The 12,488-nt window shown below is 41.4% G+C and overlaps 1 protein-coding gene and 1 pseudogene across 1 annotated transcript; one reads left to right on the top strand and one right to left on the bottom strand.

Annotated features, from left to right (window-relative positions):
• Positions 1-3,509: 3,509 nt before the first annotated feature.
• LOC145487703 (uncharacterized) lies at positions 3,510-6,018 on the bottom strand (annotated as a pseudogene).
• A 61-nt stretch (positions 6,019-6,079) lies between these two features.
• On the top strand, positions 6,080-11,659 carry LOC145487610 (uncharacterized). The gene is made up of 3 exons (XM_081466429.1): positions 6,080-6,829; positions 7,634-8,711; positions 9,034-11,659. Exons 2-3 carry the CDS (start codon positions 8,526-8,528, stop codon positions 10,045-10,047), a joined length of 1,200 nt encoding a protein of 399 aa, XP_081322555.1. The 5' UTR covers positions 6,080-6,829; positions 7,634-8,525; the 3' UTR covers positions 10,048-11,659.
• Positions 11,660-12,488: the final 829 nt, after the last annotated feature.

Below are 12,488 nucleotides of genomic sequence, written 5' to 3'. Positions count from 1 at the left end.
AATGACTCAGCATTAATATGCATGAACTAGGGTTCCAATCAATTTGACTGGGGCAAATAAAATGCTATTAATTAAAATTTCATCAATTCACTGCTAGCATAGGAACATAATGTCCACTATATGGAAACTGTTTTTTAGACATTTCAGAAACCTTACGCTTTAATTTTGTTTAATTTCCTGTCCGCCGTCATGTCTAGTTTGTGGTCGGGTTGTATTCCCTTATGTAAACAACACTGTTGTCATTACAGCCCCAAGAGATTTCCTGGAACCTTAGTGTTTTTCACACTTCACTAAAATGCTTTGAGTTTGTTAAGACACAGTAATGGGTCATATTTGACTGCTGTTTAGCTTTAAGGAAGTTAAACCGAGACCACAAGTTGATCAAGTTTAAATATCTTGAAGCAAATCGCCTAATCCTAATTTGGTAAACAGCAAATCTCGGCAAATGTTCAAGAAGTCGAGAGACTAATCGGGCAATGGATGATCGGTACAAAAAATATCAAACCGTGGTTAGCAAAAGTGTACCTGTAAAAGTGTAGTGGCAAGTTCCAAATAAATCTCGACTAAATAAATAAATTGAAAACAGGGAAACGGTCTGACCCCAAACAAATGTACAAGATTTAATACGGCTCAATACGCCTTATTCATAAATGGCAGACGCGCAGTTTAGACCTGAGGCAAGTTCACCAAAACGAGGCTTAGGAGGCATCGTTCGATCTAACGAAACTGTAACTTTTGTTTGAAGGTTTGTGGAATTATTGACTGTTTAGTTAAATCGAGGATCAGTTGATGTAAAGTAGTTTAAAGACCTTGGCGAATGTTCTGTTGTAAAAATGGCGGCGAGTTTTGCAGTTAATTTGAGTCAAGACGATATTCCAGGAGCGTCCTTAGAGGGAAGAAACCCAGCAGAGCTCAACAGCGATGCCCTGAGGTTTTGGCTTAAATGTAGAGGAGATAAATGCAAAGGACTGAAAACAAAGGCTCAGCTATTAAAACGGTAGGTTTAAATGTAACGATGGATAGCCAAATATAAGTAGTAATCTAAACTTCTTATGTTGAGTGAGTTAAGTATAGTTTGGTTTCGATATCTGAGTAAAATACACTCAAGTTCGAAAATGTTTTCTCCAGGGTTGATGAATACATCAAATCGGGGTTAGAAGACGCGATAGTCGATCCTGATCCAGATTTAACTTACACGAAGAGGAAAATTGCTAGGGAGCAAGCAAGCAGTAGCCATGAGACTGTAGCAAGTACTTCTATAAACGCCAGCTCTACCTATGTTTCTCAGCGTCAAGGGAACATAAAGATCAATTACCCGACAAGTGGATGGGAGAACTCACTGCAGAAAATGCCCTTTTTCTCCCGTGCCGAGATGGATAAATTTGTTGCACTAACTGGAAAGAGTTTGGGCTGTGCCGGTAAGAAATCTGTTCCAACCGGGCTCAAAAAAGCTACATTTCTAAAGGATGAATATCTTAAGCACATTGAAAGCTACAGTGACCAAAGATACTTTTTCACGCGTTGTAAATGTTATCACTCCTTTCGAAAGAACAATCCCCCTCATACTGTATTTTTAGCATTATGTATTGTCTCAGGTGAACTGAAAGATTCCAAATGTTCGTGTCTTGTGGATTCCTTGGGCTACTGCAACCATTCTTTAGCCTTAATGCTGAAGGCTTGTAAATTTAGTCTATATGGGTCCCAAAATACTAAAGACCTAGAAAATGAAGCTGATCAGATCCCAGACCAAGCACACACCTCAAAACTTCAAACTTGGCATCAAAAAGGTCGTGGTGAAACCATCTATCCTCAGCCTGTTATGGATGTGGTTGTCTCAAAAACCAAACTGGAGAATACAAAACGTGAAAACGAAGGGATTCATTCTCTCCTTTACGAGGCAAGAAATAATGCAATGTACAACAGTGCAGAGGAGCAAAAATTCAAGCAGGCAATCAGAGATATAAACCCTCAAATGGGTCTTGCTCAAATTGTTGATCTTGGGAGTGAAATACATCTGAAAGAAACGAGATTCGGGCATAGTCCAGTGGGCTCTTATGTAAGCTACCAGCTAACCCACACAGAGTCCAACTTTAATGTTTGTGTTGATATTTCCTCTGTGCCTCGAGGGAGGAAAAATAACCAGCCATTAACTTATCCCAGGTTTCCCTTAAAGATTGTGGGTTGCCTGCAGTTCAAAACAATCAGCTAACAGATGTAGAGTAGAACTTGTATGAATCATTATGCATTAATGAGGAAACTGTCAATACCATTGAGAAGGAGACTAGAGATCAGTCTCATTCTGAAAGGTGGAAGCTTGAGCAAAAGTACCGTTTTACAGCATCTCAGTTTCATCTTATTTCCCACAGACAAAGAAGTCATGATAAATTTGCTCAATAAATTATGTGCCCAAAGACATTCCACTCTAGACACACAGGTCATGGGATTAAATATGAGCCAGTAGTAATTGACAGGTATCACAAATACATGCACAGTCCAAAAACACCAGTACATGTTTTCAAAAGTGGATTTGTTGTATGCGCTAATTCTACAATTCTGGGATTTTCTCCGGATGGAAAGGTAATAGACCCCAATTGTGAAGATCCCTTTGGACTACTTGAAGTCAAGTGCCCAGAAACAAAGTTTCAAGTGAGTCCCCTAGATGCCTGCTCAGACCCCAAGTGTTTTTGTGAGAGGGTTGGGACCATGTGCAAGCTGAAAAGAACCCATGCTTACTATGCCCAAGTTCAGGGCCAAATGGGCTGTACTGGTGCACAATGGTGTGATTTTCTTGTTTACACTAAAAAAGGAATGTCAATTGAAAGAATTGCCTTTGACAGAGGTTACTGGGTTGAGCTTCAGGAGAAGCTTTGGCAATACTATTTCACACAGTTCATTAAGTATGCTGCAGCTGAATTTGCACCATCATGTACAGAAGCTGTGGTGGTTTGTCATTCTACAACAGCATCATAATCAAACATTTCGTGCATAAAATCTCAGAGTGATTTGAAAGATATCCTAAGGGGTAAATCTAATAGATTTAAAGCTCACAAAGACAGTGTAAAATTGTAAGTCTGTATCAAAATCACAAACCACTCATTAGTTTTCATTTTTACAGGGCTGGTCAAAAGGCATGCTGGAGTGAGTCATTACTTCATCGATCCTTCAAAAAGGGGTGGGCTGTGTAAGTTTTCACTACACATAAGGCGTGGGTCATATCCTTTTCCCATATAGGGGGGGAGGTTATCTAATTTGACCTGTATTTTGGGGTCGGTCAGTTTGTTTTATTCCAAAGGTAAGGGGTTGGGTCATGTGCTCAGGTCCTCCCCCTGTAATTTTTGGCCAGTCCTTTACAGGTATCATAATTATTTCAGTGATTGTGTATTTCATTGAAAGAAAATAAAAAGCTCCTGAGAACTAGATAGTAAATATTACTACAACACACTCTTGCTCAGCCAAAACATTAAACATTATAAAAATTACAAATCAGTTGTCTAAAGCTTTCTATTGTGTCAGCTTGTTAAGATAGGGTCTTGAATGTTGCAAAGAAATACACAAACCGACCACATTTGATTTGCAATGCCAAAGAGATTCAGTGGGATAATGCTATCCCATGTATGAAAATTTTTAATTTTATTAATTGCGCGTTCAACGTGGATCCGCAGTCGTGCAATCTCCTGAGTTCTCACAACATCCTCCGGGGGCATTTGTGTGGATGTTCCCAAGAATGGTGGAATATTCAAAGACACACCTAAAGGTAAGATGTCACTTATAGTAAAACCTTTATCTGCCATCACGGAATCTCCTTCATTAAATGGCAGGTCAAGCATGCCTGACCTTTCTACAATTTCTCTGTCTGATATACTTCCTGTATACAGTTGGCTTATGAAAGTGATAGCACCAGACGGAGAAATTCCCACAAGCCCCTTTAGTGTAGTATGATTCTTGTAGGCACTGAACAACTCACAATTCAGCAACAAATTACTGGGCATTGCACACTTCACTTCCGTACAATCAATAATAACTCTTGTACTGGGATATGCCTTCCTGAAGTCTTCAGGCATTGTTCTGTTGACAGTTTCTCTTGATGGCCAAATGTTAAGCACTTCAAATCGAAGATATATAAAATTGATCCAACTAATAACAATCCTACTGACAGTTGCCTGAGAAACATTAAACAGGTGCAAAAGGTGGGTTTCTGCAAATCCCTGTCTCAAGCGACACAGAGTGAGAAAAAATTATTCTTGTGGTTTGAGTGATCTTGGTCTACCCCTGTTTACACCTAACTGCGTTGGGGACACATAGTGTTCTGAGGGTATCTCATTTTCACCTGACAACCAGTATCTGACATTTTGTCTATTATCTCCCGGATCTAAATATTCAAAGGATGCCAAGAATGCTTGTAGTCAGGAGAGCCTGTATAAAACAACATTGCCTCATCAGAGGTAAACCGACTAAGTGAGAAGACGTTTGACTGAAGTGCTTGATTTTTGTCTTCCAAATCTGCAACTTTCTTTTCGAGATTGGCACATTTTTTTTCAAGTAGCCTTAATTGTTTTAGGGTCCCATTAAGATCTTTTTCAGTGGAAGGCATTTCATTAAGACTGGTACTGGTGGCTCCTAAGATAGTGGTTTTGTTAGTACCTGTTTCAGGAATATCGTTTGCTGTTTCAGGTGTTTTGCCGGGCTCCGAAGACACTGAAAAAGACTCTTTTTCTGGGACAGATTTCTTCTCTTTTCGCTGTCGTAGATAAGGCCTTTTGGTAGGGGGAGGCCGCTTTCGTGGTGAAGTTTGTTTCCAAGCAAATATCGACAGAACTGCACTTGTCTTCAGAGACATTCATCCACCAAGATCCTTTGATATGTCACTAAGTCTGAAATATAACGAACACACTTTTGATGCCCCGGAGATGCAAAAAAATCTACCAACATCTCTACGTATAGCATGTATCCATCGTTTCTTCATTTCCTCTTCGTCTGGAAACTTAAAGAATCCAATTTGTTCTCCTTTTGGTCCCACACACCCTCTTTGTGTGCACAATGGTACGCAACAGTGAATGTTTGACTTCGATGCCATGTTTCTTGCGGTGCCTCCTAAGCCTTGTTTAGGTGAACCCGGCTCAGGTCTCAACGGCGCGTCTGCCATTTATGAATAAGGCGTATTCATCCGCAAAATGTTGCAGGAAACGTACCTAAAAGCCGTTGTTCCCGTCAATACTGCTCCATATTTCCTTCCATAAAGTGCCCAAGCTTTCTGCTTTCAGCCAGGCTAAGTACAAACATTTCAATCTGTCTTATCGGCAACCGTGCTGTGGTTGACATTTGAGACTCAGGAAAAGTGTCACACAACCGTACGACCAACCCAGTGACGCTTTCACTGCTCTTGAGTAAATGTGCAAATGTTGAACATTTCGTAACTTACAGAAACCAATTAAAAGTTAAAAGTAGCGACAGTAGATTGGGATGCGCTTTTAAAAGTTTTCCAATCATGGAGTAATTATTTCTTGTATTTGAATGGCTTTTAGTTGTAGCTACAGTGCGCTATTGAACAATCCTAGCCCCTACGGGCTGTCAAGTGATTATCCGTCCCAACTTGAATGTGTTGCTGTCAAGGACTGCAGGAAAGATGTGAGTGGGCACTTGAGTAGTCTTAAACTCAGCGCTGATGAAGGCGTAGAAACGGAAATGAACTTGCTGTTAGCTAGAGCCGGTAAGTAGCTTGTTAGAAACAAATAGCCTTTATGCGATGTCATGAATGCATTTACGTGTGGAGATAATTTCCACTAAAGTTATAAGAAACTGTTTTCAGGGATTTTCTCAAGGGAAGAAATACATTATGACCTGAACATTTGTCCATGCCATAGAGCCGACTTCGGTATCTGCTGGAGGACAAGAAAAGCCCTTTGTACAGTCCCTGCAGAATTAGCAGTCCATAAATCCAAGAATGCCAGGGGAAGTCATCGTGTAGATAGCGGGCAATCTGAGTATATTTTTAAAAACAGCGACACACTTATTCCAGTTGGATCACGTAAGTTAAACATAGACACATTTTAGAATAAATATTAGCGAAAACTTAATTAAATGACGTTTCATTTCTACATTGCAAAATTATGAAATTTATCTTGAGAACCTAGTGATCAATGTCATGCATATTTTTCACCCGTGTGGAGGGTATCCAAAGCTAATCTCATTAAAGTAATTGGTTAATAGAGACAACGGGAAGTTCAGCTTATCTGTAAATATTCTGTGACGAGAGCTTGGTGGGATAATAGCTATTTCAAAGCTACTGTGACAAAGACCCTGTGGCAGAGGCTACCCTAGTAATCAACATCGTACGAGCTGTCAAGATTAATTCCTCGCTATCTGCGATTCCGGGTGATTTCGGGAATGCATCTTGCTTTGTCTCTTCACTTTCAAGATCACCTCACGTGAATGTCTTAGACCAATTTCAATATGGTAAGACTCTTACTTGGCTCCGAGGCTTAGGAGAAAAGAACAAAAGAAATCACGGGGAGGTTGAAGGATTAATACTCAATTTCTTTTGTTTTATTCCCCTCAGAGCCAAGCTAGAATTTTAATATATCGGAATTGACCTGAACCATCTTTATTTTCTTTATTTCTTTATTTTTTTTTATTTTCTTAATAAAGTTCTCACTCACTCATTTATTTTAATCTATTTATTGTGCTGTTTTTAGTGATTTGTAAACAGTGCAACAATGTTTTGAGCAAGCAGGCCCTGTTGAACCAGATGTGGGAGTCTGCTGCAGCCCCGCCCACGCCCACGCCTGTCACTGAGGCTCCTTTGGAGGTTGAGTCATGTGAACTTGAGGGGGTAAGTAGAAAATGACAATTGTTGATAGTGTACTCCCCAGGGCGCCTTCCTAGGTTAGCTTCTTATGAAGATGTTAAAAGATCCTCTGAAATCTTCACGTAATTTTATATTGTTGATCGCTGAGTTGTACAAATTGGGTCTAGGGGTGGTGGGGGCGGAATGAGGTGGAACTTTCATAATAAGGTGATGGGGTTTAAGGCAACGATAAATTTCTTGCTATGGCGGTTTCTCTTAAGATGTTATAGTAGAAAATGACAATGGTACTTTTTAGGGTATATCGAGCCGGAAAATGAAACAGGAACTGCGTTTGTCACAAACTAAGAATTATTTGTAGCCTCCCATGCAGGCGCTTGTTGGGATCGTCACTCATTCCTCCCCAACGCGAAACGCGTCATGAGATTAGACATATGATCACGATGTGAAGGGCCCAAAGAGCATCAGTATTGGAGGTGAATCGTTTAGGGGTTCTCTTGACTCCACACCGATTAATATCCATAGAACAGATATTTGGAACAAACTGATATTGATCATTAACTGACTTTATTATATGGCTAGCTCTGTTAGCAGCCAAGGTGAACCAAATCCTGCGTTGTGATTGGCCACCCGAGCTTAGAACAAGGAGCTATCTTAGAACATGGAGCTAAAAAAAGAATAAATAATAATAATAATAATCATAATCATAATCATAACCATAACAATAACAATAATAATAATAACAATAATAAAAAGAATGAGGCCAATATCCAGCCATCTTGACTGAACAAGCTTGGTCAATGACCCATATGTATATCTTCTACCTTGTAGGAGCACATGGAAACAGGCACTTCAAGTGCGCAAATGACTGACAGTAACGTTTCATCCAACAGCCTCGAAACTAAACTGAGGAGTCTTAAAATACCGTCCAGTTGGCGGGATGATGAGACATTTCTCAGTCCCGATGCTGGGAGCCTTGTCTCAAGTACAAGCGACGAGGCACCAGCCGCTAAGCCAGCCACGTCTCACTCAGTATATTCCAAAAAACTGAATGAGTATGAACAAACGTTGCACCAATGACTTAACCTTGGATGGAATGGGATAAAGTTAGTGACAGCACCAAGCGAAGATACACTAAACCAACTGTAGAGATCGTTTCTTCAGTCCTTCATACTCTCTGTCCTAATGACCCAGGTTCTCTTTGGCAAGCAATAGTCTCGTCCCCAGCCATAAACAAAGCTCTTGAATGAGATGACTTACCACAAACGGTCAAGGATTATCTCCAGGCCCTAACCGAGGCGTACAACCAAGCTCATGGTTGGGACACAAGAAGGCAGATCCTGTCTATCATGTCTGGTGTTGCCAGCTTCAAGGATGTCTCAGGCCTCATACCTGGGCTGACAAGATATCGCTTTACTTTGGCCAGCCTGCATTGCCTGCAGTGTGGACGTGGTGCTCCGTTGATGCACCAGCCCTTGCCAAGAATAAGGGTTGATCAACAACAACTTGACCATTTCCTATCATTCATAACGAGCCCCCATTTGGTACAAGATCTGCCCTTTGGACAGAAAACCCTGAAGCTCTCGTCTGGCCAGCTGATAGAGATACCAAACATCATCCGAACAATGATACCGTAGAGAATAGCGCGCCAGTATAGCCATTACTGTGAGGAGACAAACTTCAAACCATTTAGCAAACGAACCATGCTGCATGTACTGGCAGAATGCAAAGCGTCTGTCGGAAGTCTCTTCAGGGGCTCGATTATTTCGCTGCAGATGGTGTGCGTGCATTTGAAGATCTTGACAATTTAGTTTGCCAACTAGGTGATCTTGGTCTGGGGAATGAGTGGCAAGTGCAGCAAGTCGAGCTGCTAAAAGCAGCCAAATCATACATTAAAGGAGACTTCAAGGTAACGCGCTTTGTAAACGTAACGTTGGCTTTGCGAAGAGATGTTAATTCCAGTATGTTGAAAACAAGGAAGTCTTTCTCCCCAATTCGAAAATGGGAAACAAATTATTGCAACAGGTTGACTAGCTCTATATAGACATATATAGACATATTGGCATCATTTTTTTTGTTGTTTACACTTAGCCATGATAAAATAGATACAATAGATTTGAAGAAAATTGATTAATTATCTTTGAAATCCAGCTTCCTATTTCTGCATAGTAATTTTGTGGGCCGCAAGCCACTCATTAGATACTCACGACATCTCTCCAATGTCCTGATAGGTTCATGTGAGCAACTCATCTCTGGTAGCAAGTCACTGCAGTGTTTTTGCCCTCAGCGACACTACCAATCCTGACCTACAACAGCAGTGCAACCACAGCCATGACCAGATGCATGAACAGTGCGAAAGTCTACACTTGACTCTGCACAGCATCACAGAGGCAGTTAAAGAGGCATCTTTTGTAACAGAGGATGACAGAGATGAAGCTGAGTACCTTGCAAACTCCGCCACCCTTTCTATCAAGTCATGGATATGTCACTTGCTGAGATCAGTCCACCAAGATCAGGCTCGCTTGGATATCATTGACACTCTCGATCCTGAGGCAGTTTTAATCGTGAATGACTGGGTGATGAAATTTTTGCCTCAAAGATACAGAGAGTCACAAACGGAATGGTTTGGTAAGCGTGGCTTATCATGGCACATTTCTGTTGTGTACCAACGGAAAGAGGGAGAACTTCAGTGGCAAGGCTTCATCCATATAATCCAGTCCTGCAGCCAGGGAAGTTCCGCTGTGGCAGCAATCATGCACCATGTACTTACAACCCTAAAGCGCAAACACCCTGAAGTAAACAAAGCCTACTTCCGTCATGACAATGCGGACTGCTACCACTCCTCTCGCACATTACTAGCGTGCTGCGAGATGCCAGCCAGCACTGGAGTACAAGTGGTCCGCATTGACTTTAGCGATCCTCAAGGTGGGAAAGGGGCTGCAGATCGGTTGGCTGCAACCTGTAAAGGACACGTCAGGGCTTTTATCAATGAAGGCCACGATGTTTGTACTGCTATGGACCTGAGGAACGCGTTGCTATCATATGGGGGATTGGGAGGAGTGCAAGTGGTGTCACTTAACACCATCAACAAAACACCAGATGATTCGCGAAGTATCTCAGGGATCACTAAGCTTAATAATTTTCAGAGTCAATTACCTGTTGGCGCGCATATTCCATGGAAAAACGTGGAAAAACAATTAAACGGGAAAAGCCATCATCTGGTAAGTATCCACATTGTATTTTAGAACTTCCCCAACACATAGACACAGACAGACCTGGTCGCACACTCAGCTATGGTAACGGTGCGTCCCATAGACTTGATAAGCAGAGTCTAGGGACGCACCAGTTACAAGTTTCCAAGTGCGCCAAGAAAACAAAATAATAAGTAAAAATGTACCTTTTGAAATAAACATTAAACTAAACCAACTAAGATAACATAACTACGATAAAATATCTAAACATGTATGACAATACCAAAGAATGTATACAAGTTGTTCAGATAAAAACACGCAATCGTGGTCTTGTTGAAATGCTAATTGTATTTGATAGAATCTCAAGTTGTCTCACGTGCGGCGACATTTGCTACTAGACTAGGAGTGGCCGGAAGCGCGGATCAACTGTCAAAGTGTAACAGCCCAAGTGATAGTGAATCGCTTGTGGAGGGAGTGCTGATTGCCCGTACACTTTTCCCTTATAGGCATTTGTGTTATTCTAATGAACTGATGTTGTTACACTGATATTATTTAGCTTTTTGAACGAAAAAATGGCCAAGTGTTTCTTTTGCAATTTAGTTAGACATTGCTCTTTCTTTATTTCTATGTCTAAGGTCCTGGATATGACTTGCTGGAAGCATCGTTCTCTGAAGGAGACTTCAGGTCATTTTCCAAAAAAAGTACGAAAACTGCAACCGCAACGTCAGTGCCAGTACCAACAAGTGTGACCGAAGAACCATCTGCTGATGTTTCCACCATTGATAGTGGCCAAACAGCAGGGGTATATTCCTGCCCTCAAGACGGCTGTGTTCGTGTCTTTCAGAGGCTGTCTGCTTTGGAGAGGCACCTGTCTCTGGAGAAATGTATACAGTCTCTGGAGAGATATTCACTTATGGACTTAGCCAAAATGGGCTACAAGTCCCGGTTGGAGCAAGGCGTAGGCACGTTACCAACACTCAAAGCCACAACTAGGTTCTATTCAAGAAATGGACAGATTACTTCCTTTTCCTGGCACTCGTTGCGAGCACAAGATCTTTTACTTCTAAAGAAACTGACTGGGAGGAAGCGGTCCTGATAGATGCAGAAACACTAAAGGTGTGTGTCCACTTTTTAAAACTTACAATCTTATTTTTCAAAAATTGCTTAGTTAACTAGCATTCCTGCTTAGTTGTATTAATACAATTTAATCTCCACCCCCACCTTATAGTGGGTTCATCGTCATCATCACTGCCCCGCGGCATAGCACCAGTAGGCGCATAAGGTCTTATCATTCTGTTTCCACTGCGCCCTATTGCTGGCTACCCCTTTCGTGATGTTCCAGTCATTCCACGCTGCCTGCCGTCTCTCTTCCTCTACTATCCTCCTCCAGGTCATTTTAGGTCTTCCTCCTGTTTTCTATCTTCTGGTCCCCACCGTAACGCCACCCTGCAGTCACTGGGTCTATCTCCACGCAATATATGTGCCATCCAAGTCCAACGCGGTCTTATTATTCTTTCGATAGTAGTGAGTTACAGAATGGAATCTCTTGTACGCCTTAGCTCATTACCTCGCCGATGATCATCGGCGAGATTTCGTGTTTGTTATTTCACAGACAGAATGACCTCGTCATGATCGACGAGATTTTTGGTCCTTTATCATATAGAGGAGACAGTTACCTCGTTTTAGGACCTTTATAATACAAACGGAATTACCTTAACGATGATCATCGGATTTCAAGACTAATAAAAAGAAGAAAAACCACTTTCGACATTGTATTCATGTTTCGTTCCTCATTGCCCTCTCTCGGTCGGTCATTCTTCGAAAAGATATTACCTACAAAGCGTACTTTATGGTAATGTTGACCACCGATAGAAATATATTTTTGTCGCTCCATTTACAGATGTGTTCCCTATCATACAAAGGATACCCTAGAGGTGTTCATGTTGAGGGAACACCTGACGATGCAATGATGGTGTCCACCATTACGAATGTCCTGGCACTTCGCTTTTGCAGAGGCAACAAGTTCCATGCATTTTGCACAAACTTCCCCAAGGAAGGAGAGGTGAAGAACCTTGCACAGGTTAGGAATTCAAAACACTGCTTCGCAGCGTTGTAACTCCCACATAGATCTAGGCTACTTAATATCCTTTAATCCATGACTTCATCAATGGGAATTTATCATTTCATTTCTCAATAGGGTACAGCTATACGCTGTAAGACTTGTTTCCAGTTGGTGAAAGCACTTGCGGGTTGTCAAGAGAAAAAAAACAGTTTAAGCAAGCAAGCAAGTGCTATCCACGGCTGGTTTTTTAATTTTAAAAAAACTTTTTGCACAAACTATTGCCCACCAAAACAACAATCATACTCAACCTAAAAGTCGGAAAAAAATTCATGCCCCAGAAAATTGTGCAACCCCCCTCCGCCCCTCCCCTCCCACAAAAAAAAGAATGGTCCATCCCTACTAAGATCAGGGTGCTTTTCATTCGACCAAAAAT

This window comes from Orbicella franksi, chromosome 5, assembly GCF_964199315.1.
Source record: "Orbicella franksi chromosome 5, jaOrbFran1.1, whole genome shotgun sequence".
In the NCBI taxonomy this organism is placed as follows: Eukaryota; Metazoa; Cnidaria; class Anthozoa; order Scleractinia; family Merulinidae; genus Orbicella; species Orbicella franksi.
This window is presented reverse-complemented; position numbering and strand designations above follow the sequence as displayed.